The 27,111-nt window shown below is 40.7% G+C and overlaps 2 protein-coding genes across 5 annotated transcripts in view; both read right to left on the reverse strand.

The window, feature by feature from the left end:
- The window catches only part of SEC61A2 (SEC61 translocon subunit alpha 2), a 32,496-nt gene extending 20,238 nt beyond the window's left edge, over positions 1 to 12,258 (reverse strand). The window contains exons 1-4 of one of the 3 annotated variants that reach the window (XM_019460781.2): positions 12,127 to 12,258; positions 9,993 to 10,060; positions 8,812 to 8,877; positions 2,623 to 2,701 (exon numbers count right to left, since the gene is read on the reverse strand). In XM_019460781.2, the coding sequence (XP_019316326.1) occupies positions 2,623 to 2,701; positions 8,812 to 8,877; positions 9,993 to 10,060; positions 12,127 to 12,133 (220 nt within the window). In that variant the 5' untranslated portion in view covers positions 12,134 to 12,258. The remainder of the gene's footprint in view (positions 1 to 2,622; positions 2,702 to 8,811; positions 8,878 to 9,992; positions 10,061 to 12,126) is intronic. The other 2 variants (XM_053895302.1, XM_053895301.1) reach the window with 2 other exon arrangements.
- Positions 12,259 to 17,854: 5,596 nt separating this feature from the next.
- Positions 17,855 to 27,111, reverse strand: part of DHTKD1 (dehydrogenase E1 and transketolase domain containing 1) — a 50,831-nt gene continuing 41,574 nt past the window's right edge. For both annotated transcript variants that reach the window (XM_019460798.2, XM_019460797.2), the window contains 6 exons: positions 25,749 to 25,855; positions 24,526 to 24,690; positions 21,811 to 21,893; positions 21,307 to 21,476; positions 19,528 to 19,613; positions 17,855 to 18,606 (listed from right to left, as the gene is read on the reverse strand). In XM_019460798.2, coding sequence (XP_019316343.2) covers positions 18,505 to 18,606; positions 19,528 to 19,613; positions 21,307 to 21,476; positions 21,811 to 21,893; positions 24,526 to 24,690; positions 25,749 to 25,855 — 713 coding nt within the window. In that variant the 3' untranslated portion in view covers positions 17,855 to 18,504. The remainder of the gene's footprint in view (positions 18,607 to 19,527; positions 19,614 to 21,306; positions 21,477 to 21,810; positions 21,894 to 24,525; positions 24,691 to 25,748; positions 25,856 to 27,111) is intronic.

The following is a 27,111-nucleotide window of genomic DNA, read 5'->3' on the forward strand; positions in this document are numbered from 1 at the left end:
TCCCAGTCTCTGCTGCTGAGTCTCTCTCCCCGGCCAGGCTTAGTTCTTTTACCTCCTCTGGATTCCAAAAAATAAAACAGTTATCCTTCTAATAAATTCCATTTTTGTGTTTGAACTAGTAAATTTTCTCTTACTTTAAACAAGTCCACTCAGAAAAAATTCAAATCTTCAATAAAAATATAAAATGATGTTCAAGGTCACCAATACATAAAGAAATACAAATTACGTAACAGATACCAATTTTTACATGTCCAACTTCCAAAGACTAAGATGTCATTCTCATATACAACTGCTGAGTGCACAAAATACAAATCGTTTGGAAGATAATTTAGCACTATCTATCAAAAATGTAGGTGTATATATCTTGCAAACAGTTAAACTCCTAGAAATCAATTGTATTAAAAAATTACAGGACAGAGCATAACAGTGATTGTGTCAAGGTAACACCGGTTATGATACAAAATCAGGGAAAACACTAAATGTGAGACTCAAGAGGACCCTAGTGGCCTGGAATCACACTTGAAACACTCCTTCATTTGTCTACAAAGCCATTTATAATCTGGCTCTTGGACTCATCTGCAACCACATTACTCCTTTCCTTATTTTCTTCCAGCCACAGTGACTCCTCATCGTTCCTTGAACACATTAAACACACCCCCATCTCAGGGCCTTGGCACACGCTATTCCCTAGAATGTTCCTTCCCCAGATCTTCACATGGCCTTCCATATCATGTCCTGTAGGTCTCTGCTCAAATGTCTCTCCCCTCGCCCGAAATACACTTCATGTAGAAGTTACGTCCCCAAACAGCGTACTATAAACTCCATGACAACAGGGACATTGTCGTGACCACATCTCTAATCTCGGCACCTGGCACAAAGTTTGGCACACAGTTAAGAACTCAATAAATACCTGAATAATTTGAAAAAAATCATGGCATATCCACCTAATGGAATGGTATATGGCCATTAAATGAAATACCTCGTCCAAAATACTAAGTCAACACGCTAAAGTAATAGAATAGTGACATAGTTTATCTTATTTTTAGCTCAAAAGAAAAAGTACAGTTGGCCCTTGAACAATGTAGGGGTTAGAGACACTGACGCCCCACACAGTCAAAAATCCACATATAACTTCTGACTGCCCAAAAACTTAATAGCCTACTGTTGACTGAAAGCCTTATCAATAACATCAACAGTCAATTAACACATATTTTATATCGGGGCGCCTGGGTGGCTCAGTCGGTTAAGCGTCCGACTTCGGCTCAGGTCACCATCTCGCGGTCCGTGAGTTCGAGCCCTGCATCGGGCTCTGGGCTGATGGCTCAGAGCCTGGAGCCTGCTTCCGGTTCTGTGTCTCCCTCTCTCTCTGCCCCTCCCCCGTTCATGCTATGTCTCTCTCTGTCTCAAAAATAAATAAAACGTTAAAAAAAAAAAATTTTATAAAAAAATTTTTAAAAAAACATATTTTATATGTATCATATACTGTGTTTTTATAATTAAATAAGCTAGAGAAAAAATGTTATGAAGACTGTCATAAGGAACAGAAAACAAATTTACAGCACTGCACTGTATTTACCAAAAAAAATCCATGTAGAAGTAGACCCACATGGTTCAAACCCATGTTGTTCAAGGGTTAACTAAATATAAATTTACATATGTGAGTGTGTATGCAGAGAAAAGGTCTGGATAGATATTCACCAATCCATTACCTTCCCAGGAATTAACCTTGACATGCAAGACTTTCATTTTCAGCTTTATATAAAACCATATTCAAATTTTGGGGCGCCTGGATGGCTTGGTGGAACATCTGACTTTGGCTCAGGTCATAATCTCACGGTTCACGGGTTCGAGCCCCACATCAGGCTTTGCGCTGACAGAGTGGAGCCTGCTTCTGCTTCTCTGTCTCCCTCTCTCTCTGCCCCTCCCCTGCTTATGCATGCTCTCTCTCAAAAAAGAATAAACGTTTAAAAAAAATTTTTTTAACTATACAAATTCTGGTGCATTTTAAAATAATTAACCAATATTACTATTTTAATCTAAAAAAATTACCAACAAAACCCTTCATAATCCAGCCCCTACCTATCTCTTTAGCCACTGCCTTACACACATGTGCTGTTAGCTCAGGCTTCCCTCTCCCATGAATCCACACACTAAGTTCCAATTCAAATGCCATTCCAGCACTGTCTGCTCTCTGACACTGTAGATCAGGGTCATTGAGTCCCACACAAAACCCAAGGGCAGACTTTGGATGGTCTGTGAATCTCCTGAGATTTTATGCAAAACATGTGTGTGTGAGTGTATACAAATTTTTCTCAGGAGAGTATACTTAAATTTAATTAGATTCTCAAAGGAAACATGACCCATAAAAGGATGGAGAACCAAAGCTCCAGCCGGCACTATCCCTCTGTCCTCCGTTGTACATCTACACTCCATACATACTTCTATTATTACAATACATGGAGTTTTGTTAAGTATTTATGTGTTGGTCTCTTCTCTTAGGCAATGAGTTTCTTTTACCATATGCTCCCCACCCCTGTAGACAACAAAATAGTTGTTTCCACATTGTCCCATCTATCTGATGTCGGTACTAACGAGCATGGAGGCAAAAGCAGAAGTCCATACCTCTGTTGGATGCAAGAATAACTCTCATCCAGTAGAAAGGATCTGCAGAATCTGATGACATGATTCCAAATAGTGGTATCTATAACATTACATAAAACAGTTTCTAAAAATGAATTATGTCAATTAAGTTGGAACTTAATTTAGTTCAATTACTTAATATTTGCAACACTTAAAAAAAAAAAAAACCGTTACTTCCCATGTTCTATAACAAAACAAGTGTACCTAAAGGCAAAGTTTTTTTAACAAAAATAAAAAAAACAGAAATCACTACTTATAGCAGTCTACTAGTAAAAATACCTAGCAGGATGAAGATTTGTTGCAAAACAACGTAAATGCACTTAACACTACTGAACTGTACACTTAAAAATAGTTAAGACGGTGGGGGCGCTTGGGTGGCTCAGTTGGCTAAACGTCCAACTTCAGCTCAGGTCATGATCTTGTGGTTCACAAGTTCGAGACCCACCATCAGGCTCTGGGCTGTCAGGGCAGAGCCCACTCCGGATCCTTTGTCCCCTTCTCTCTGCCCCTCCCCTGCTCGCGTGCTGTCTCAAGAGTAAATAAATAAGGCATTTAAAAAAAATAGTTAAGATGGTAAATTTTATGTTATGTGTGTTTTACAATTAAAAAAAATATATACCCCTACCAGGGCACCTGGGTGGCTCACTCAGTTAAGCGTCCAACTCTTGATTTCAGCTCAGGTCATGATCTCACAGTAGTGAGATCAAGCACCACATCGGGCTCTGTGATGACAGCACAGAGCCTGCTTGGGATTCTCTCTGCCCCTCTTCTGCTCATTTTCTCTCTCTCTGTCTCTCTCTCTCTCTCAAAATAAATAAAGAAACATTTCCAGGCACCTGGGTGGCTCAGTCATGATCCTGAGCCTTGGCTCAGGTCACGATCTCGTGGTTCATGAGTTTGAGCCCTGCACTGGCTCTGTGCTGACAGCATGGAGCCTGGAGCCTGCTTCAGATTCTTTGCCTCCCTTTCTCTCTGGCCCTTCCCCTCTCCCTCTCTGTCTCTCTCTCAAAAATAAATAAACATTAAAGAAAATTTTTTAATAATAAATTTTTTTTTAATTTTTTTTTCAACGTTTTTTATTGATTTTTGGGACAGAGAGAGACAGAGCATGAACGGGGGAGGGGCAGAAAGAGAGGGAGACACAGAATCGGAAACAGGCTCCAGGCTCCGAGCCATCAGCCCAGAGCCCGACGCGGGGCTCGAACTCACGGACCGCGAGATCGTGACCTGGCTGAAGTCGGACGCTTAACCGACTGCGCCACCCAGGCACCCCAATAATAAATATTTTAAAAAGATACCACAACCTATAAATTATAGGATATATCTACCTAGTCATAAAATAATTTTGCTAAGCTATGGGTACTAAGAACAGCCAGTCACACTCCCAATGTAAGACTGAGGATTATACATACAGTGGAATATTATTCAGCCACTGAAACTTATATAAAGCAGCTTATAATAGCATACAGAAGTGCTTATTTTGCAACAGTAAGTATGACACTGTTGTTATCAACCTGGGGCAATTTTACCTCCCAGGGGACATTTGGCGCTATCTGAAGACAATTGTTACAACTTGAAGGGAGATGCTACTGGCATCTAGTGGGTAGGGGTCAGGGGTGCTAACATCCTGCAGTGCCCCCACAACGAAGAACTGACTGGCCTAAAATTCAGCGCCATTGCGGAGAAACCCCGGGATAAAAAGAAAGGTGTGGAATTGTATGAATAAAAGTTCAACACTATAAAATATGTTCAGAAGATAAAACTAAGTGTAAATATTTACAATCTTGAAGAATACTAATCTGTAGGGGTAGGATTATGGTTGACTTTATTCTTTTCAGCATTGGTCAAGTTTTCTATAGTGAGTGCGTCTTAATTTTTAATCAGAAAACAAAATAAATTCTTAACTTCAGAACGTTTTGTATTATATGACCAATGTTTAGGACACAGCACCAGGCCATACCCCTCCCCTCCCCATGTGGAGATCAGACACAAAAGAAAAATACATTTCCAATCTCAAAAACCTTCTTTATAATAAAGCTGCTTTTCTTTTTTAAGTTCCAAAAGATGCTGCCAACAATGGTGAATGACCCATCTGGTCAACCTAAACCTCTCTAGATGTCTGGATTTATTAGCTGGGTAAGCAAAACTGGTGAAGCAAGAAGCATGGATATTTTACACGTACCCTAATGCTGCAGATGGTCTTCAGCTAACGTGAGAAACAGGGAGGAAGGAAGTTATTGTATTAAAACTAACACTATAGGACAGTCTACATCACAACATTCCCTAAGTGGAAAGAGGTCAATCAGTCAAATTACTTTCCTTAACTGCACCTGATGGAGATGGCCATTTCCTCCACAATTAGACAATTTGTGGGACACTGAACAAGAAAAAGTGAGCCAAACTCCCCTAAGTAAGGGCATTCCCTCCTTTCCTGTAGTCAACAGGATTATTAAACTCAGTGTCTAATTTTATTCCTCTTAGTAAAATCCATAGCTATAGGTTTACGTACAACAGTATTTGGGCAGCAACAGGAGCTATTTTCTGTGACCATCACAGTTACAAAGTTCCGGATTTTGCCCTAAATTACATACAATAATCAGTTTCAACTTGACAAGATACAGTACAGTACTTCAGAGAAGCATTCTATATTTTAATGAAAACCCTCAACCGATAAGGTAGACAAAAGAAAATTAGCAGTAGGGATTTCCAAAGGCAGTGGGAATGGAAAGCCAAGCAAAATACTTCTGGGCTAAGGTGGTGAGCTGCAATTCAGTTACACAATATCCTCCCCAGTGCATAAGAAAACACGATTTTTTAAAACGTGTAAAATAGTAAAAGCTAATACAACTGAAAAAAGCTAAGGAAAAAGAAAAAGGAAAAAAAAAATCTGTAAAACAGCCAAAGAAGAAAAGAATCGTAAACTTGAAGCACTAGTGGTCACGGGCACGAGAAAACCATAGACAACTGAGAAGTAGATAGAGACTCAGCACCAAGGCGGCTCCAACCATCACAATGGAAGGCAAGAGATTCCTCACAATTCCCACAACATTCCAAACCTGGAGAACAGCAATCTGCACGACAGCCTTATCTTTTTTGCCTCCTTTGGTTAGAAGGGAGTAGAAACAGCAGCTGGGAAGAAACGGATGAGAGAAGTGAGCGGTGGGGCTCTCTGCTGGTCCAACTGACAATTACAGGGCTGCCCTGAGTTGGGAAACAGGGACCTGATCTGAGGTTAGGAACGAACAGAGCCCTCCTCAGTCGCATGGTGAGAACCACCCAGGAGAAGACAGAGAGCAGAGCGCAGGGAGCATTCGCTGCGCTTCTCACGGTTCATCACCCCTCCCGCCATTCCCTCAGGTCAAAGAAAAATGGGTAGAACAGGAGACCCCAAGCCCTTTAACTGTGGCTGGGAGGGGAAAATAAACCTGAGATTCAGTGGTAAAAGAATCAAGAAATCACCAGCAGAACTGCCCAAGCATGAGAAAGACAAAAAACACAGCTTGGCAACTGTGCAATCATACTGTAGGGAAAAAAATAAATAATACAGTAATATAAAATGCATAAATTAATTTACTGCATGAAAACAGTCGTGAGAAATGCCACAGTTTTTGAGCAACACAGTTCTTATGGTTCTTGGGTTCTAGCTGCCAAGCTTAAAATATTTACCACCTAGCCCTTTACAGAACGTTTGCTGACTCTTGGATTAGAAGATTCAATACTGTCGACACGGTAATTTTCTCTAAACTTATCTATAGAGTCAAAGCAATAAAACCATAATCTCAGCAAGCTTTCGTGTAACAACTGACAAAGCTGACTCTAAAATCTATATGGAAATATTAAGAACCTACTTAAGCCAAAAACCATTTTGAAAAGGAAAAACAAAGTTGGAGGATTTTTATGACCTGATTACAGGACTTAATATAAAGCTACAGTAATCAGTGTGGTTGCCCATAACAATCATGGAATATACATCAGTGGAACGGAACAGAGTACAGAAATATATCCATGCTTATATGGCTAACTGATTTTCAACAAAGATGCCAAGGTAATTCAATGAAGAATGGGCAGCCTTTCAACAACTTGCTATCTATACAGAAAAAAAATGAATACCAACCTTACCTTATGCCCTAACACAAAAATTAACTTGGAATACATCACAGACCAAAGCATACAAGCTAAAACTGTAAAATATTTAGAAGAACACAGGAGAAAATTTTCACCACCTTAGAAGAGGCAAAAATTTCTCAGAAACAAACACCATGGACCATCAAAGGACTTGATCAAAACTTAGGATGTTTGCTCTTCAAAAGATATTAAGAAAATGAAGAGCCAAGCTATAGACTAGGAGAAAATATTCACAGTACATACATCTGAGAAAGGACTTAATCCAGAAAATATTTTACAATGCATACAATTCAATGGACAATAATGTAATTATTTTCAATGGGCACAAGATTTGAAAAAGATACTTCACAGAAGCTAAACACCTGATAAGTACATGAAAAAGTTGCTCAATATCATTTAGCAGGGAAATGCACATTAAAACTTCAACATCATTTATCAGGGCAATGCAAATTAAAACCCTACCCGTTAGAGGACTAGTACTGAACTGCCGAACAGTATCAAGGGTAGGCAAGGACGCAGAGAAATGGAACTCCTATCCGTAACTGGTGAAAATATAAAACAGGACAACCACTTAGAAAAAAGTTTGACAATTTCTTATAAAGCTGAACCTATAATTGCCATACAATCCAGCAATTCTACTTCTAGGTATTCACCCAAGAAAAAGGAAAAGAAATATTCACAGTCTTGCACAGGATTGTTCACAGCAACTTTATTATAGCCAAAATTTGGAAACCCAAATGTCCAACAAGAGATGAACAAATCATGATATAGTCCTAAAACAGAACACTACTCAGAAACAGGGATGAATTACTGGTACACCAAACACATGGACAAACCTCAAAAAGCTAGTGATGAAGTCAGACGCTGAGGAATAACACTCTATGACTCCACTTATGTGAAATTCAAAAGAAAAGAAAAGAAAAGAAAAGAAAAGAAAAGAAAAGAAAAGAAAAGAATCAAATTCTAGGTACAGAAAGCAAATTGGTGCTTGCCTGACACTGGGGGTGAGGTTAAAACTGACTAAGACAGATTACACAGAACTTTCTGGAGTGACAGAATGTTCTATATCCACTGAGGTACTAGATATGTGGGTGTATACATTTGTCAAAATACTTCAAAATGTACACTTAAGAAATGAGTGTATTTTACCATACATAAATTATACCTTCATAAAGTTGTGTGGGTTTTTTTGTTTTGTGTTTTGTTTTTTGTTTTTATGGAGAGGAAGGGAACTTCTAAGATGTTAAACGCGGTAAAAATAAGATTATTTTTTCTACTTTTCCATATTTTAAAAAAGTTCTCTCTCCCTGACCACCCAAAACAATTTTAAACTACATACAGTAGTAAAATATTAATGATAAAATCATTTCACTCTTCAAAAAAATATATTTAGCTTTTCCCCAGATTATGGACTTAATGTACTCCACTGCTTCCTAATACAATTTTTTTTTTTATATTTCCTTATATGTATCTCAATAGCTTTTCAAAATCCTCAAAAAACTTTCACCTAAATTATCTAATTTAATCCACACGACAATCCCATGACATGGACAGGTCACATTTATTCTCATTTTGTGAACTTAATCTCTGCAAAATATCATTTAAACGCATCACTGAATTTCATCAACTTATACAGCATATCACTGGGGTTCTAGTATTTGACTTTGGGGGATTTTTAAATCAATACATGCTACTTACAACATGATTAAAGGCAAACAAAACAGAAAATACATTTGCAATGTATATGTCAAAGGTGTAACACATTAATATACAAAAATCCATCTTAAATCAGGAAGACAAAAAAATCTCAAGAAAAAAGTGGGTAAAGATTATTAACTGCACGCTAAGAGAAAAAAAGGAAAAAATGTTCAAACCCACTACTAAAAACACTAGAACAAGGTAACCATTTTCGTCACCAAGTCAGATTAAAAATAACAATGCTCAAATGGTATTTATTGTTTTAACTAAAATAAGTTTCTCAAACTCTAACCAACCAAAACCCTCCAACAATTGCATAGATATCTAATTAGTATTTGGTTTACATACCTGACAACATACTAAGAAAATGAAGAGAGTTATAGCAGTCCATAGTACCTTCTCTCTAAACTGGATCTGTACAACAAAATGAGGATGAGCCATCAAAACCAGGAAACCGCAATCACAGGGCAAAATTCCACATTAAAGCATAACATTCCGCATCGTGACATGCTCCTATTAGTTGCTATTACAATACTCTCACCTAGTTAGTAGCAGCCAAAGCAAACAGCTCAACTTTTCGAACATAACTTTCTTTCCTTTTCCAAGAGTTAAGTAAGTTACATACAGGCCCCATCACACCGCACGACGTTAACGGAAACCAAAAAGGACAACATGCAAGACACAGACCAAATACGCATGCACTTCAGTTAACAGCATTGTGCAAAGCTGGGGTGCCCATGATAATATGCTACGAATATTTCGCGGAATATGAAAAGCTAGAGCTTCTTGGGACACCTAACATGGACCTGGAACAACTATTTTTAAAACCTCAAAGCAATAAAAAAAAAAAAAAAAAATTTATATATATATATATATATATATATATATATATATATATATATGCTTGTGAATAAAACAATAAGATGAACACAAGTTTTCCTTATTTCTTTCTACATCCCTCTCCCATTAGTTTTGTGAGATATCACAAGCACAGCAGAAGAGGACTGTCTGGGAATTGGCCATTCGGGATTAACACTATTTCTGAATTTAAATACCTTAGCTCCAAAAGTGTACAGTGATGGAAGAACAATGTGATGCAGTCACATTATTTTCTGAATAAATTTCTGTAATTTTTCTTTGTACTGAATGATCAAGAAATGCGAGGTCTATACTTGCACAATTTAATTCATTTATGTAAAACAGCTGTAGTCCTCCAAAGTGACCCAGCAGACTGGGTCATTCATAGCGCAGTGGGATCACCAGAGATAGAAGAGTATCTTATCTAACAGGTAGGCCAAAGAAACACTTGGTTTGGAAATGTCAACCTCAAAGAACTGTCATTTTTAAGACCACAAGATAACCTATCTGGATCTACACTGGCCCACACTAGTTTTACTCACTTTGTGCCTCTTGCGAGGAGGAGCAGGTAATATTTCTCCAATTACACCATAAAAGGGTTGGGGATGGTAAATCCATCAGGAGCACAAGTCATTTAGCTGCCCTCTATATTACCAAAATGGTATACTTACTTTCCTTTCAGGTTTCTGAATTTCTGGTAGAACTGCACAGAAAGGTTTGATAACTTCTAAAAACTTGACTGTTAAAAAAAAAAAAAGAAAGAAAGAATAAATGTCCCTATCACAAAGTTTTTAAAAAGAGATGTACCTTTTCACAGAAACAAATACAAATGTTCTCTAACTCTCAATGGCAATCCATCCCATTCCTACCTCCAAAAGTAATCATGGTGTTCTCCATTTCAAATACATCAGGGAAGAGAAATAATTCAAGGGACAAAAGAATCCAAAAGGTTTAAGGGTTTAGTCAGTGGAAGCAATACAAGCATTCTTTTACCAAGATTTTGCTTCCTCATGCTTGAATCCAGCTTTATAATATATAGAAAAGGAATAATTCAACGAGCATCAAAATACATCAAAGGAAGCAAATGCAGTCTACTACGTTACCCACAAGACAATACGCCAGAGAAGAAAATAAGACCTACCAGAGGAGGAATACAGGAGGAAAGTACAACAGGAAATGGGCTAGACTGCAGGACTGACTTTAGATGGAAAGACGCTGAAATGGATACGTGAGAAACATCGCGGAAACACCTGCTATATAGATAGCTCTTTTTGAAGCATACAATCTCTACTTCATTTCACTAAGTCAACACTCATTGCCTGGTTGCTCTCCCACATAATCTCAAAGTACTTGTGTATGTGTAATAATCAGCCCAGAAAATGACAATTACTTTTCATTAGAAAGTACTGCTTTCCCAGAGAACTCATTATATACAAAAGTAAGATAAACCAAGGTTCTTTAAGGATAGACACTATCTTCTGGCACAGCTTAAGTCAATTCCTGCCAAAGAACGGGAGAATGAAGATGATATTCTCTCAGTCTTTGCCAGCGTCTGAAATGTGCAGAAACACAAGAAGGCACAACTAGCTATTAGTTATGATCATCTTCCCCTACAGACACTGCATTCTGTATACTAACATCACGAAATTGTTTTAACACGGACCTGAGAAATTACGCTCTCACAGTTAACCAAAAGTTGACTCGATCATCTCACGAAACTCTCAAAATGATGGCAGTCACTGATGTCTGACCAAAGAATTCAGAAATTCTCATGGGAAGATATTCACTGCCCAAGTACGATTCTGGACTATTTGGAAAGCAAATCTGAATTATGGAAGAATTATTCTCTATGCAAAACAAATATTAATCACATCGGGAAACTTCCTAGACCCCTTTATCCCTTTTCTGCCCCACCTCAATCCAAATCCCCTCCCAGATTTCTTGGCTTTTTATGATCATTTGTGTTGGAGAGTTCAAACAATGCTTTGGTCAGCCACTTGTCCATTCTTGTGTTGCAGAATTTCACCGATTATACTGTAAATTCAAGGTCAGGGGTCTCCTCTACTTCCTTTCTAAATGTCCACTAGTTGGCCAATGGGGGCACGGCTCCCGTTTGCACTTACCCACTCATCCAACAAACATCTGAACAGCTATGTAAGTATCTATGTGAATACATGTGGTGTTGAGTGTTTAGGAGATGGCCCTCAAAGATGCCCATAATTCAAGGCCTTGTCCCTACCCTGAGGTTTATACAGCCTGACACACAGTGAGTTTTCAGTAAACGCTACAAAATGACTGAAATGAAAATTTTAGGGAAAACGCTATGCTACCAATCGCGCTTCTTTCCTCCCCTAACATATATATATGCCATGCATCACTTTCTAAAAAACCAAACAAGCCAGGGCACTTTATTCATCCCAACTAACACGCCAAGGAAGGGTGATTTGGAAATAAAAATACGAGCTTCCTAAGCTCCTGAAAAATCAGAAGTGGTCCAGGTTTCACTCGGTTCCCTAACTCCCCGCCCCCAAAACCACTGGCCTCCCCTCGCCGTCCCCCGCTCCTCGCCACCCAGCGAGCGCAAACGCCGGGCCTCCGGGTGCGGGCCCCCGCAGGCAGCCGGGGCAAGGCCGCACCGCCGGAGGAGCCTCGGCGGAGGCCCCCGGCCCGCGCCCGCCGCAGCGGCCCGGCGCGGCCCGTGCCTCTCCGGCCCCCAGGCTGGGCCACCCCGGGCGGGCGCCCGCCCCACCGTCCGCAGCCCGTCGGGGCCCACACCCCGGCGAGAGCCGCGCCGACGCTACTCACTGCCCATGGCGGCGGCTGAGGCGGCCCGGCGGGGCACAGCGGCCTCGGCACTGCCTTCGCTCGGGTCCCGCGGCTTGGGTCTCGCCGCCCGCTCCCGACGCGCTCCGGCCGGCCCCGCGCAGACTCCGCCCTGGACCACGTGACCCGCGCGCCGGCCCCGCCCGGCCCCGCCCCCCGATGAGGCCCAGGCAGTTGGCAGCAGGCGCGGCGGAAGTCCCAGCGCGTTGCCATGGCTACCGCCGGCGCTCCTGTGGGCGTGCTCCCGCGTTGCTGCGGGCTTCGGGAGCTTGGGTGAGACCATGGCGGCTGGAGCCTTTCCTGCGTGAGCTCGTCTGCGAGCTTGGTGTCAAGCAGTGGCGGTTTCCTCGACCGGCTGGTCCGGCCCAGGCCTCCCGGGCGCCCCGCGCGACGGGTCAAGACCCGGCCAAAGCGGCCGCCCGAGGGTCGCGGCCCTGAGACGTGGAGCTAAGCCGTCCGGGGAACCAGTGTTGACCCTAACAGCCTTTTTTATTTTGCTCTCGCCTTATCGGAACTTCTTGGAAGCTTTCAAAAATCTGTGACACTTTGGCTATGGTTAATAGCTTATGAACTTTCCACTATTACACGTGATCCTTCTTCAGCTTCTCTGACATACAGAGATCAGGATTTTGTCCTCTTTACCCTTCCTGGACAGCGTGGTGTAAAGGAAAGCAATCCTAGAAATCAGCCAGCCCCACAGTTAAATCCCTCCTCTCCTTCTTAATGCCTTTAGGCAATTAACCTTTCTGAGCTACATCAGTAAAATAAGGATAATAGCTGCGAACTACAGGTGTGAAAATTAAAGGACAAGATTGACACACAGAAGCCGTTCAAATGTACTTCCTAACTCAATTTTAACCCCCTGCAGTGTAACTTCTGCTCTAACTTCTAATAAAACAAGCTATTTCAAAGGCCACTAATGACCCATAATCACCAAATCCAGTGATCTGTTCTAATGCTTAGATCTGTGTCCAAGAAGGAAACAAATTATTCGTGTGTGTGTGTGTGTGTGTGTGAGAGAGAGAGAGAGAGAGAGAGAGAGAGAGAGAATTTTTCTCCTTGACCAAACTCCATCCAGCCTCCTATGAGCCCTTTCTCCATTAGGCTTTACCTTGGACTAGAGAGACTAAAACAGAAACAAAATTTCTGACAGCTCCATCCCTAAAATGACATTAGCTCTCCCTTAGAGAATCTGCCTTGGAAAACTCAAAACTGCCAGAAGAATTTACCAACACCTGAAGATAAGGGTTTCTGTCTCCCAGACTCTGAGGAGGGTAGGAGCCTAACTTCCAGAAGCACCAGCTAACAAACCCACAAGGGTGTCACATGGACCAATCCTTCCTCCTTCCGGCTCTCTGTAATTTTTCACTTCCCTGACTCTACTGAGCCCCACCCACCCCCTCCCTGTTCCTTTAATTTCCCTTTAAAACTCCACTTGCCTCTGTACAAATTAAAGTTGAGTTCAGCTCACTCTGGACTCTCTTTTTTTTTTTATTATATGAAATTTATTGTCAAATTAGTTTCCATGCAACACCCGGTGCTCATCCCAAAAATGCCCTCTTCAATGCCCATCACCTACCCTCCCCTCCCTCCCACCCCCCGTCAACCCTCAGTTTGTTCTCAGTTTTTAACAGTCTCTTATGCTTTGGCTCTCTCTCCCACTCTAACCTCTTTTTTTTTCTTTTTTTTTCCTTCCCCTCCCCCATGGGTTTCTGTTCAGTTTCTCAGGATCCACATAAGAGTGAAAATATATGGTATCTGTCTTTCTCTGTATGGCTTATTTCACTTAGTATAACCCTCTCCAGTTCCATCCACGTTGCTACCAAGGGCCATATTTCATTCTTTCTCATTGCCACATGGTACTCCATTGTATATATAAACCACAATTTCTTTATCCATTCATCAGTTGATGGACATTTAGGCCTTTTCCACATTTTGGCTATTGTTGAGAGTGCTGCTATAAACATTGGGGTACGAGTGCCCCTATGCATCAGTACTCCTATATCCCTTGGGTAAATTCCTAGCAGTGCTACTGCTGGGCCATAGGGTAGGTCTATTTTTAATTTTTTGAGGAAACTCCACTTTTCCAGAGTGGCTGCACCAGTTTGCATTCCCACCAACAGTGCAAGAGGGTTCCCGTTTCTCCACATCCTCGCTAGCATCTATAGTCTCCCGATTTGTTCATTTTGGCCACTCTGACTGGCGTGAGGTGACATCTGAGTGTGGTTTTGATTTGTATTTCCCTGATGAGGAGCGACGTTGAGCATCTTTTCATGTGCCTGTTGGCCATCTGGATGTCTTCTTTAGAGAAGTGTCTATTCATGTTTTCTGCCCATTTCTTCACTGGATTATTTGTTTTTTGAGTGTGGACTTTGGTGAGCTCTTGGATACTAGCCCTTTAGGACTCTCTTTTCTACTGCAGTAGTATACTACTGATTAAAAGCTGTCCTGACCATTGTAACCCATGTGGGGCATTATTTATCTTTGAACACACACACACACACACACACACACACACACACACACGGCAATTTAGGCTGGGGATGCACAGGTCTCTGCTCTAATTGGGGTCATCTGGGATAGCTCCAAGGCTGGGGATTTGAATAATCAGAAGGCTCTCTCACAAGTCCAGCATTTGCAGCTGGCTGTGCGCTAAGACCTCAGCTGAAGCTGTCAGTTCCAGTATTTCCACAGTCCTTCTTCACATTGCCTGGGCTTCCTCACAACATGGCTGCTGGGTGCCAAGGGGGACCTTGTTAGTGACGCAACATCACTTTCAGTGTATCATATTCATAGAGGCACCCACAAAGTCCTGCTCAATCTCAAGAGAGGTGGAAGTTTGACTCTACCTCTAGGTGTGGTTGTGGCAAGGTTCTGGAAGGGCAGATGGAGCAAAATACTGCTCTAGCCACTTTGGGAAAATCCAGTTTGCCCTAGTTATAACCTCACATCCTATGACGTAATTCTTACCTCATTCTACTTTGTATTAATCATTTTCATCCTTGTCTAATCTTCCCTATTATCCATAAACTGCTAGATGGCATCATCTACAGTGACTTGCAAATGGTTGACTTACATACAGTTTTGACCCTAGATTATGAGGTAGTTTCATGAATATGATTTCCTTTCAGCAAAGATGTGTGAAATTGAAAGTCTAATTGACAGAAGGAAAGTTGTTTGCACTTGTCTTTACTTTCTATTTCTGCTACGACTCTATCTTTCAAGTAAGAGCCTGGAATAAACTTTGACACTCTAGATCACTGCTGTGAATTACCCTTTCACCATCCCTCAGTCTTTCTGCTACTACGTGCTACTCAGGACTTTTTCTTGTATAACCACAATATGCCACCTAATCTACAGCTGTCAGGAATCTCACTCTACCTTGACATCCCACACTGTCTTAGTACATCCAACAAGAACATTTCTCCCTATGTGTAAAATACTTTGTCTTCTCAAATAGATGGTTAGTCCAACTGAGGACAAATGGCAAACCATGTTCTCTTTTCTTCCTGTGTATTTCTAATGTCCAGAACAATGCCATATATGCAGATGTCCAATAAACTATTGAGGAAATACCATTCTACTCTTACAGGGTCATTTCTTATTTTTGTTCAATTGTAGCCTGTTCTCCATATGAATCAGAGAAGACACAGGGAAACAGCTCTAGAGTAACACACTTTTACTAAAAGTTTTCTAAAATTAACTGATTTTGCAAATGTCAATTGGGGAAATGACAGTGTGCTTTAGACTGTTTTATCAGATTTAAATACAACCATGACAATGAACTACAACTTCCATAGAGTAATTTAGGAGTTGTTTATTTGTGTCATCATGGGTTATAAATATTGAGGATTTAAGCATGTTGTCCAAATGTCCTGAAAATGTGATGGTTTTAGCCTGAAACTTATGAGAAGCTGAAGATGAAAACCAAATACCCAAGTAAATCCAAGAGAAATGGAGGTGAAGCTTTTGGAACCCCAGGATCTAAAAGTCTTGACTCTTATCTGTGACTTCCTTCCTGTATAACCCCTAATTTCTTTCAACTGTATTTCCTCAGTTTTGTAGAAGGGATACGATTTCTATTGTCAGTCAAGGAATTTTTAAATAATAAAATTTCAGAGGTAATTACAGTCAGGCTAAAAGAGGTTATGCTTTAGAATATTTTCCTCATAGTATGCAGACAGAAAACTGAGAAAAATGGTTCTTTTTTTAAATGGTTTATTTATGTTTGAGAGAGAGACAGAGCAAGTATGGGAGGGGCAGAGACAGAGGGAGACAGAGGATCTGAAGCCGGCTCCACGCCGACAGCAGAGAGCTCAATGCAGCGTTCGAACTCACGAACCATGAGATCATGACCTGAGCTGAAGTTGGGACACTCAACCAACTGAGCCACTCAGGCACCCCCCCACCTCTTTTTTAATGTTTTATTTATTTTTGAGAGATAGAGCGAGTAGGGGAGGGGCAGAGAGAGAAGGAGACAGAGGAAAAATGGTTCTTAAGGAAGAAAAATTTATTTTACAATGAATATGTCACCTGAGACAAAATGAACATTTTTTTCATGGTTGTTAAAATTTCTATTCACTGAATACCCCATTTAAGTCTGCTCTTCATTGAACATGAACTTAATTAGCATAGATATAACAGGATACAAATATCACATTATCGAATTTCTCTGAGAAATATAATAAAATATTTTTATTTTACTTTGTGATTATATTTTTATTCCATACTTTCTAATGAGAGTATTTGATTTGGAATTCTTTAAATGGTCCCTTCCTACAAGGTGATTCAAGATGCTGACCCGTGTTGCAATCATGATTGAAAGTAAGAAGGTTAAGATACAGGAGACATCTTCTTTTTCAGAAGACACATTTGATGGCTCAAGGTGGAGAAGTGTAATAAGATACCAGAGATGAAAAGTTAGAAATTTGGAGAAATCTAAACTGAACTTTAAAAAGATGAAAAAAACAAACCAGTTTTCCATCTCATTATGTGCTTAAACTTTGAAATGTTTAGCCAAGAGATCTGAAAAACATGACAGCGCTTTTATGTTTTTCCAGTTCAGTATACCACACTGAAAACCATTCTCATTAAAAGGACCTTTGTAATTTTACCGATTTACATGCGTGGCACAAAGTTACGTGATTTATAAGGCTTGACACAGGAAGGAAGCATTAAGGTGCATAGGGATAAAAAAAGGATGTGAGTTTTACAGAAATATTAAATCAATACACTAACGCATACGTTTAAGATGTGAATCATGAATCCACTCCTGTGGCCAGAATAACCTACACATCGATTCTGAAAGACATTACCAGCTGCCAGGAAAAGTGCCCCAGCATGTCCTCCATCACCTCTGAGAAAAATGTCATGGCACAAGAATGGTAGATGGCCGAGTCTCTGCAGCACCAAGCCACGTAAAGCTACACCATTTGCTGCCGTTTAGTTATGTTTCCACAAAGTTTCAGAAGTAACAGACTGGGTGGGTGATCTCTGTAAATCCCCAAGTACCTGGTGCTGGGAAGTCTCCAGCATCAAAGTTAAAAAGCTCCTTAAACACTGCGAATGAACATCACATCACGTTGTCATACCTTTTAGAAGTAAGACTGACTGACCAGGAGCTGAAATCCCCACATCAGATACCCAAAGTCAATTAAAAATATCAAGATAACAATTTGGCGGGGGGGGGGGGGGGGGGGGGGAGATACTATGTAGCCCACAAATCAATTTCATTGTAGCTAAAACTCCTTAATAATACTGTGCAAAAAGATTATACATCCAGAGAGTTGTATTGAATGGGATGGATATATAAGGACAGCGGGTGAAAACAACTATCCTAAAAAACACGAATCAGGACTAATATGGTTTTGCTGCAGCATTTGGTGAAAACATTCTTCACAGTGGCTGGAAAGCAGCACTAGATATTACGTCAAAAGAAAATATTGATAGTCACAATGGCAGAATTAATGAAGTGACACACATCAAGCAAACGGAGAAGTAATGTTGAGGTCATCTGGATGGAGCTGCAAATTCCAGCTAACGAACTTTTCCTGGGCATATATAGTGAGAAAGAGTGGCCTGAAAAAATCTGGTTCATTGAATTAGCTCTACAACTCAGAACCAAAACAAAACACTGCTGTACCTTTAAGGCTACAACGGACTGGTCAGATTCATGTATTCATGGATAATTCATGCCCTTGGCTATTCCACATATTCTGATTAAACTGCCCCCATGAATCCCAACATCTTAGAGGAACATAGGCTTTTCATGTTACCTAATGGAAGGGGAGAGTACAGAAGCAAGCCTTTCTTCTCACGGAAGTTTTCTTAAAGGAAGTAGTAGTGATTGGAAGGACACCATCAAGCAAAGGTCTTGGTGAGGACATCTTCATGCTGCTGCAGGTGAAGGGCGCCAATTCCTACAGCGGGTGCTGGCAAAGGGGGTCGGCTCACGAGACGGAGCTGTCATTGGAGCAGAAAAGAAATAAAATGGCATTTGAACCTGATGAGAGCCCTGCTTCCTTCTCCTAAGGCAGTCCATGCATTTCTCTTAGCTTGTTTAACCACAAATCACCTTTTGGGCAAAATAACGAGTTACCTAGAATAGACTGGAAGGAGATATTTGTCACGACTAAAAACTAAATTCCAGGCACCATGAGGTGAGATGAATTCTTGAATTATGTCCTGTTCTTCAGTAATTACTAGTTGGTTTAACCTGCAGATTTTCCTAAATTAGAACTATCTATAGGTGATAGTTTGCTTGGGCCCAGCAAACTAGTAACAAATGTGTAAACTGAGTCCTGATCGAAGCAGAATAGGAAGATAAACAGAAGCACATTTGCTCTTCTCATTGTTCTTCCCTTTCTACAGCATGATCAGGAAGAATTTGGCCTTTGATGGATGCCAGCTATGCAGATGAGCCTGGGACAAGCGTTACCCGGCACCTTTTCTCCCACATTGTAAAATAAACCCACTCATCACCCTGCTCCCCAGGGCTGGATACTGAGCTTTGGGACAAGGCTTCTGAATGGACTAATGGGAAAAGTAGATGACAGGGAAGGGCTTTTACTGTTTGAAGGATAATCATTTTTTTCTTACATGATACTAGCATGTACACATATGTGTCTTTCTTGATAAACATGCAACATTTTATTCTGAGAAAAGAGCCTAAAATTAGATTTTATGTTTTTGTTTATCTTTAAAACAACTGGAGGGGCGCTTGGGTGGCTCAGTTGGTTAAACACCCAACTTTGGCTCAGATCATGGGTTCACGGTTCATGGGTTCCAGCCCTGCATCAGGCTCACAGGGGACAAACACATTTCTTGGCACTCCAGGAGAAATAACACACATACACAAAACATTACAAGACAGAAAGCCATTACCTTGCAGGCCAGTTGCTTTTCAAACCTGGGAGAAACAAAGCACCACGGACCCATGTTCTGAGGCTCCTCCTGACTCCAAATAAAATCTATAACAGAAGAAAGTTCATTTCAGTATTCCAGGTAAATGTACAATAACACACACACACACACACACATACACACACTCTATACATACATATATATATATATATATGTATATATACACACAGTGAGTACATACATATACTATGTATCTACACACACAGACACATCATATCCATTTTTATACACATATGTACCATATATAGTGTGTATGTATAGATAGCTCTCCTCAAGTAAATATACACCTTTCCAATATGGTATAGTGTTACTTGGCTTTTGTTTTTTTGTTTTTTGGTTTTTTTTGACAAATGCATAGTCGTGTATCCAGCACCTCACTTGTGATACAGAAAAATTCCATCAATCCCCCAAATTCCCTCAACCTGGCCCTTTCAAGGCAACCCCTCCACCCACCCAACCTCTGGCAACCACTGATCTTTCCTCTCTCCCTATAGTTTATGCCTTTTCCAGAACATCAGATAAATGGAATCATATTATGTAGCCTTTGGTTCTGGCTCCCTTGAACTGGCAAAATCCATTTGTGATTTTGCCTGTAGCCATAGGTCACGCTCTTATTCCTGAGCAGTAGGTATTGTAAGAATGTAACATGGATTATGTATCCGTCCGCAGGTTGAAGGATGTGCTGGTAGCTTGGGGCAATTATGGATGAAGCTGCTTTAGACATTTTTCTGTGAACATGTTTTCATTCCTCTTGGACAAATACCTCCAAGTGAACCGCTGGGCTGTACGGTAACTCTGTGTGTAACCTTGTAAGGAACTGACACATGTTTCCAGAGCGACTACACCAGTTTCCATTCCTTCCTGCAGTGAATGCAGGTTCCGGGTGCTTTGCTTCCTCATCAGCCTTGGATACAATTAATACTTATTGTTTTAATTTGAGCCATTCTAATAGGTGTGTAGTCGTATCTCATTTGGGTTTCACTTGCATCTCCCTTATCACTGATTATAGTTGTGCATCTTTTTTTTAATGGTTGTTTGCCCTCCCATTCTTTGGTTCAAATCTTTTGCACATTTTAAAAACTTGGATTATTTGTTTTTCTTACTGTTGAGTTTTGGACACTCTCTGAACAATCTGGATAGTCCTTTGTCACATATGTATTTGCAAATACTTTCTCCCAGTCTGCGTCTTGTCTTTCCATTTGCTCTGCAACACCTTTCAGCAATGCAAAAGCTTTCGCTTTGATAAAGTCCAATTTTTCTGTTATCTGATGTTCTTTTAGTGTTACATCTAAGAACGTTTTGCCTAACGGAAGGCCACGAAGGTTTTCTCCTAGAAGTTTTAGAGTTTTACGTTTTACATTTAGGTCTGTGATCTTGAGTTAATTTCTGTACCCAATGCATAGAGATGTCCAGTTATTCCAGTCCAATTATTGCAGCCAAAAAAAAAAAAGCCTTGCCTTTTACAGTTACATCAATTTATCCAAAGTAATATTATAGCAGAGATTACCTCCAGCCTCTCAAGAAATGACATGTCTTAAGTGAGAGAAGGGGAGACTGAAGGGATACCAGAAAAGACAAGGAGACATTGGCTCTAGCAGTACTTTTTTTTTTCATATTTCTAGACTCCAAGGTTGTTTCCTAATGACTCTCTCTGCCCCCAAACCTCTTTTCACATGAGATAGCTGGACTAGGTTTCAGGTATCTGAATCCAGAAGAATCCCAACAAGACCAGTGCCATACCTTTAACATGTTTGTATTTGCTCATCTCTTGCTGTAACGAATCCACTGGGAAAGGACAGAGTTCTTCTAATCGGATGATGGCAAAGTCACCCTTCTTGGCCTCCAAGGATTCTCTTTGCTTCAGCAGAGCATAGAAATGTTTGCCACAGCAGAACACTAGACTCTTAACACTGTTGGGTAGAAAAGGGACAATGTGGTAGAGGAGAAATGTCTGAAAGAATTGTATCAGAAAAGGAGGAAACCACGAAGATGAAAATGCTTCATTACTGAAGGAGTGGGGTCTCTGTAGTTGGGTTCAGTCTCATGCTGTGCCCTGGCAAGTCTTATCCAGCAATGTATGCCTCTTCCGCACATATTCTAACTCCTACCCCATGGATGCAAAGGACTTTCTTCTATCAGGATACTGAAGATTTGGGTCACTTTGGGCTCCTTAACATGAACTAGTTTTCCCACTAATTAAAATTCTACCGCAGAGTATGAGAACAGAGATACACATCAAATTACTTTTTGGGATCCACAGATGAATCACCAATGACCGGCTTGAATGTTGTTCCTGGTGCCATTTCGTGAAGACTTGATACGGCTGCCTAAGGAGAGGGAAAAAGGCCACAAATCTAGCAGCTGAAAGCAAGGAGCCAAAGTGCCTTACTTATAAGGGATCTTTACCAAGAAATAACAACAAATTTCCCTCCTAGCATTATATGTAAACATGTGTACTAATAAGCACAATATCTTTCCCAAAAATATCGATTCTGTATATTTCAGAATAAAATTATTTGTTCAAAGTGACTTAAAATTGCCTATTGTCTGATGCCACAATAACATTTTAAGAATCAACATTTCAGTTCAATCACACTTTAATATCCATCAAAAGTATGCTTTAATTTCTTGGAATTGGAGAGGACAGTTCATGGAATCTGTGAATGAAAACAGCTAAGCCAGGGCAATGATTTCTGTCTTTAGGATTTTAACCATAATTTATAAGTGAAACCTAATGAGTCACAGAACAAACCAGGAACAATAACAAACATTTCTGTGATGAAAAGAAATGGTATTAAGGAGTTCAATTTAAATAAGTACTTGTTGCAAAGAACTCAGAATAGACCATTAATGAGGGTAAGGTTGGGGAGTGGATTCCATTTCCTCATCTAGCTCATTTCCCTACAGTCTAGTCCCAACTGGGAAGGTGACACTTTGACTGGGCCACTGATAGGCAGCCTCGCTGACGCAAGACACTGTGATGTAACCTAAAAAAATAATATTAGCGAAGAGAATAAAATAAAAATGAATATATATTATAAAATAAAATGTACTATATTTATATATTACATGAGTTATAAATAGATACATTATATATAAATATATATTCTTTATTTATTCTTGTTGCTCAATAATGCACAATAGAATCAATCTTTCTCCATCCTGAACCAGAGCCCTTGGTCAGCTCACACTTCCTATGGTGGGAATCAAAAGGGGCTGGAGGGGCACCTGGCTGGCTCAGTCAGTAGAGCATGTGACTCTCGATCTCTGTTCAAGCCCCGCATTGGGTAAAGAGCTCACTAAGAAAAAAAAAAAGGAGCTGGAGTTGAGAGCTGGGTGGGAAATTGGGGTAGAATTTAGGTACCACTTGACAGGCAAACTCCCTAGAGCCCCGAGTCGTGTTTGTCACATGGTAAGTCATCTCCAAATGGGCCATGGAAACAAAGAGTGGACTTCTATTCTGCTAGATCACTTGTACCTACTGGTACAGTAGCTAATTTTCAGGAAGAAATCAGACTTCAATAACGGTGGTACTCACTTTCAATTACTAAAAGAACTTATATGTTTAAGGAAGATAGTTAACTACTTAATAAGAGTACATTTTGCTTGAAAATCTGTAGGAAAGCTATTGATATTTTAAAGGCTCCAGAGCAAGGCCTCACTTATTTCGTAAGTTATAGATTAGACATGGGGAGAGGAGTGGACAACAACTAGGGCCAGAATTAAATCTAACTCTCAGTTACAAACAGCAAAAGAAATTCTCAATAAAATTTCCGATAGTTCATTCAATACTTAGTAACATACATATATTATATTTAATATGATTATACTCTTTTAGAGCCATGATTGAGGGAGCAGGTGACAATCTTGCAAGTACAGTGAAAGTTGGGTGAAGAATCCCAGGTGTACATATTTCTAGAAATAAATTAATGTGTATTATGACTTGGCCCCTTTCACGTTGCCATTTCAAAATATCTGTCTCAGGGGCTCCTGGGTGGCTTAGTCAGTTAAGCGTCTGACTTCGGCTCAGGTCACGATCTCACAGTTAGTGAATTTGAGCCCCTGCGTCAGGCTCTGTGCTGACAGCTCAGAGCCTGGAGCCTGCTGCAGATTTTGGGTCTCCCTCTCTCTCTGCCCCTCCCCCACTTATGCTCTGTCTCTCTCTCTTTCTATCTCCAAAATGAATAAACATTAAAAAATTTTTGGGGCGCCTGCGTGGCTCAGTCGGTTGAGCGTCCGACTTTGGCTCAGGTCATGATCTCTCATTTTGTGGGTTCGAGCCCCGCGTTGGACTCTGTGCTGACAGCTCAGAGCCTGGAGCCTGTTTCAGATTCTGTGTCTCCTTCTCTCTCTGACCCTCCTGCATTCATGCTCTGTCTCTCTCTATCTCAAAAAAAATAAAAATAAACGTTAAAAAATTTTTTTTGTAATTAAAAAAATTAAAAGATGTTTCTAAAAATTTGTTTTAATGTTTATTTTTGAGAGCCAGAGTGAGACAGTGCGAGCAGGAGAGGGGCAGAGAGAAAGGGAGACAGAATCTGAGGAAGGCTCCAGGCTCTGAGCTGTCAGCACAGAGCCCAACACGGGGTTCAAATTCATGATCCGTGAGATCATGACCTGAGCCAAAGTTGGACACTTAACCAACTGAGCCACCCAGGCGCCCCTAGGTGTTTCTGTTTAAATACAATGAGACACAAAGGGAGGTGGGGGGGGGGTGGGGTTAAATAGGTGATGGGGATTAAGGAACGCACTTGTCATGATGAGCACCAGGTGATGTATATGGAAGTGCTGAATCACTATATTGTACACCTGAAACTAATGTAACACTGTATGTTAACTGGAATCAAAATTTTTAAAAGGCCAAAACGTTTTAAATAAGTATCATTACAGAAAATAGAGGCAAATGCATATAAAAACGACAGAAGGAGAAAGGCTTCCTAACCAGTTGTTTCTACTTACAGGGAACCTGAGTAACATCTTCGGAGAAGCAACAATGAGGGGTTTTCGGAAATTCCGGACCATCTGTCTCCTGAGCAAGTGGAAATACTGTGCAGGAGTAGTTGGGTGTACCACGAACATGTTCACTGTGTCTCCATCCACCCCCTCTTCTACACTGTCACACATCTGGGAGTGAAATGAAAGAAATAAGCAAATGTTCCGATCATCTAATTGAATCATAAGGACACGGCTGTCCTAAGGGAAACCCATCTGTATACTCATGACTCCCAAACGATGTCTTCCGCATACTCGTCCTATATTTCTTCCCAAAACTGTAGTTTTGTATTTCACATGCAGTCTTTAACTAACCTTCAGTTTATTTATTTCTGTAATCCACTTTTTATAAAATCATTTTTCTGTATTATTACCTATCAACATAACTATCCATCTATCTACTGTTCTACAGTAGACTAAACCGTCATCTAGCTATACATTTATCTGCACATATGCTAAAATAACTAATGATATTCATGCACTTAGGATAATGTGTACAGATTACACATCTGTGAACTGTACGTGGACACACGTCTCCATTTACCCTGAAATGCATCAGCAGATAATACAGATTTATAGATAGAAGAATGATAGATGAGTAAATGTGATAAAAACAAGTACAGTATAATAAAATATTAGTGGTAGAATCTAAGGGATTGGCATATGAATGTTCACTGTAAAATTTTATAACTTTTCTGTATGTTTGAAAATTTTCTTAATACTAGGAAGTCATATGCATAAAAAGACATAGGTAATGATCCTTACCAAATATTAACTGTGGTTATTTCTGCATGATTATTGAAACATTTTTTAATGATCATGAATCACTTTATAAAAAATACTATAGTTACTCAAAAATAATTTTTTAGGTAAAAATACAGGCTAGGCCACACTCTGAAGAATCTGATCTGGTGTTGGTCCCTGGATCTCTATTTACAAAAAGCTCTGTAGATGATTTTCATTATCAGCATGGTTTAGAAACCACTGATCTTTTCCATACAAGAACCACTTTTTTGCCATAAAACCACGACACTAATATACCCAAGGCATCATGTTGATAAAGAATACCGGCAGTGCATTAAACCCGTTTCATTCAGATACTACAAGGCCTTACAGTTTAAGGTACATATTAAGTATTCACAGGAGGTAGGTCTCTTTCAAAGCACCTAGGAAGCAGGGAGCGGACATACCTGCAAGAAACGCTCTATGCGACAAGAGGAGTGGTCGGGTCCAGCCCCGTCATACCCATGGGGAAGCAGGATAACAATGCCGCTCTGAAGGAGCCACTTGGCCTCCCCTGGGAAAGCACGTGACAGGGAGTGAGAACTCTCCGAAGCAGGAACAGAACCGTCTGATGTGACGTGAGTAGTGACACAAACGTTACTTTGCCGTCTGATCCCCTAGAGTCGTTTTTCCATTCTGTGTGCTTTCCAGCAGTGTTACGCGCTTAGGAGGACAATGTCCATCTTACCGGCTGAAACCCTATATGACACACTCACTGAACGGGCTGTGGCAGATGAGAGACAAATCACGAGGTGAATGTACCGGTTTCAAGGACAGCATGGGCCACTCTGCTTCCTTTGCAGCACGACTCCTACTGAGCACTGGTGGCTCTTGTCTTCCCCCCACAGCACCAATTACAACACAGCCCACTGTCCTCAGGCTGCAAGTGTGGACACTTCTGGATAGTCCCTGGCCATGTCAAAGTCCAGTCTCCTCAAGGCACTTTTCTTCCCTACAACCACAAGGTCACAGAGAAACACGGCCAGAGGGACGACTGGAGTGCAAAGAATCCAAAGGGGTTGGTTACCCCCCGAAAATGGGGTGATGGGGACTCACACTTGTACTTTGCATACTCTGATTTTTATAATAAGTACGTTCTGTTTTTGTAAATGATTATTAAAAACAATAAGGGAGCACCTCGTTGGCTCAGTCAGTTAAGCATTGAACTTTGGCTCCGGTCACGATCTCAGGGTTTGTGAGTTCCAGCCCCTCTTCCAGTGGGTGAGCTGGAGCCCTGATTCCGGTGAGACCTGCTTCTCTCTCTCTCTCCCTCTCTGCCCCTCATGGGATTCTCCCTCTCTCTTTCTCCCTCTCTGCCCTTCATGGGATTCTCTCCCTCTCTGTCAGCCCCTTGCTCACATGTGCCCTCTCATAAAACAAAACAAAACAAAACAAAACAAAACAAAACAAAACAAGGGGTGCCCAGGCGGCTCAGTCAGTTAAGCCTCTGACTCTTTGGCTCAGGTCATGATGTCATGGTTTCGTGAGTTCGAGCCCTAGGTCGGGCTCTGTGTTGACAGTGCTGAGCCTACCTAGGATTCTCTCTCTCCGCCCCCCCCCTCTACCCCTCCTCCACTCACACTGTCTCTGTCTCTTTCAAAATAAATAAACTTAAAAAAATTTTTTTAAACACAAAACAAAAAAATAAAGATGTCCCACTACCAGCTTTCAGATAGTTGAACATCCTTGGGTTGAGGGAAGTGGATTTTCTTTTCTTTTCTTTTCTTTCTTTCTTTCTTTTTCTTTTTAATATTTTTCTTTAATTTGGAG

This window comes from Panthera pardus, unplaced genomic scaffold (genome assembly GCF_024362965.1).
Source record: "Panthera pardus isolate Hobbes unplaced genomic scaffold, ASM2436296v1 HiC_scaffold_6, whole genome shotgun sequence".
Classification (NCBI taxonomy): domain Eukaryota; kingdom Metazoa; phylum Chordata; class Mammalia; order Carnivora; family Felidae; genus Panthera; species Panthera pardus.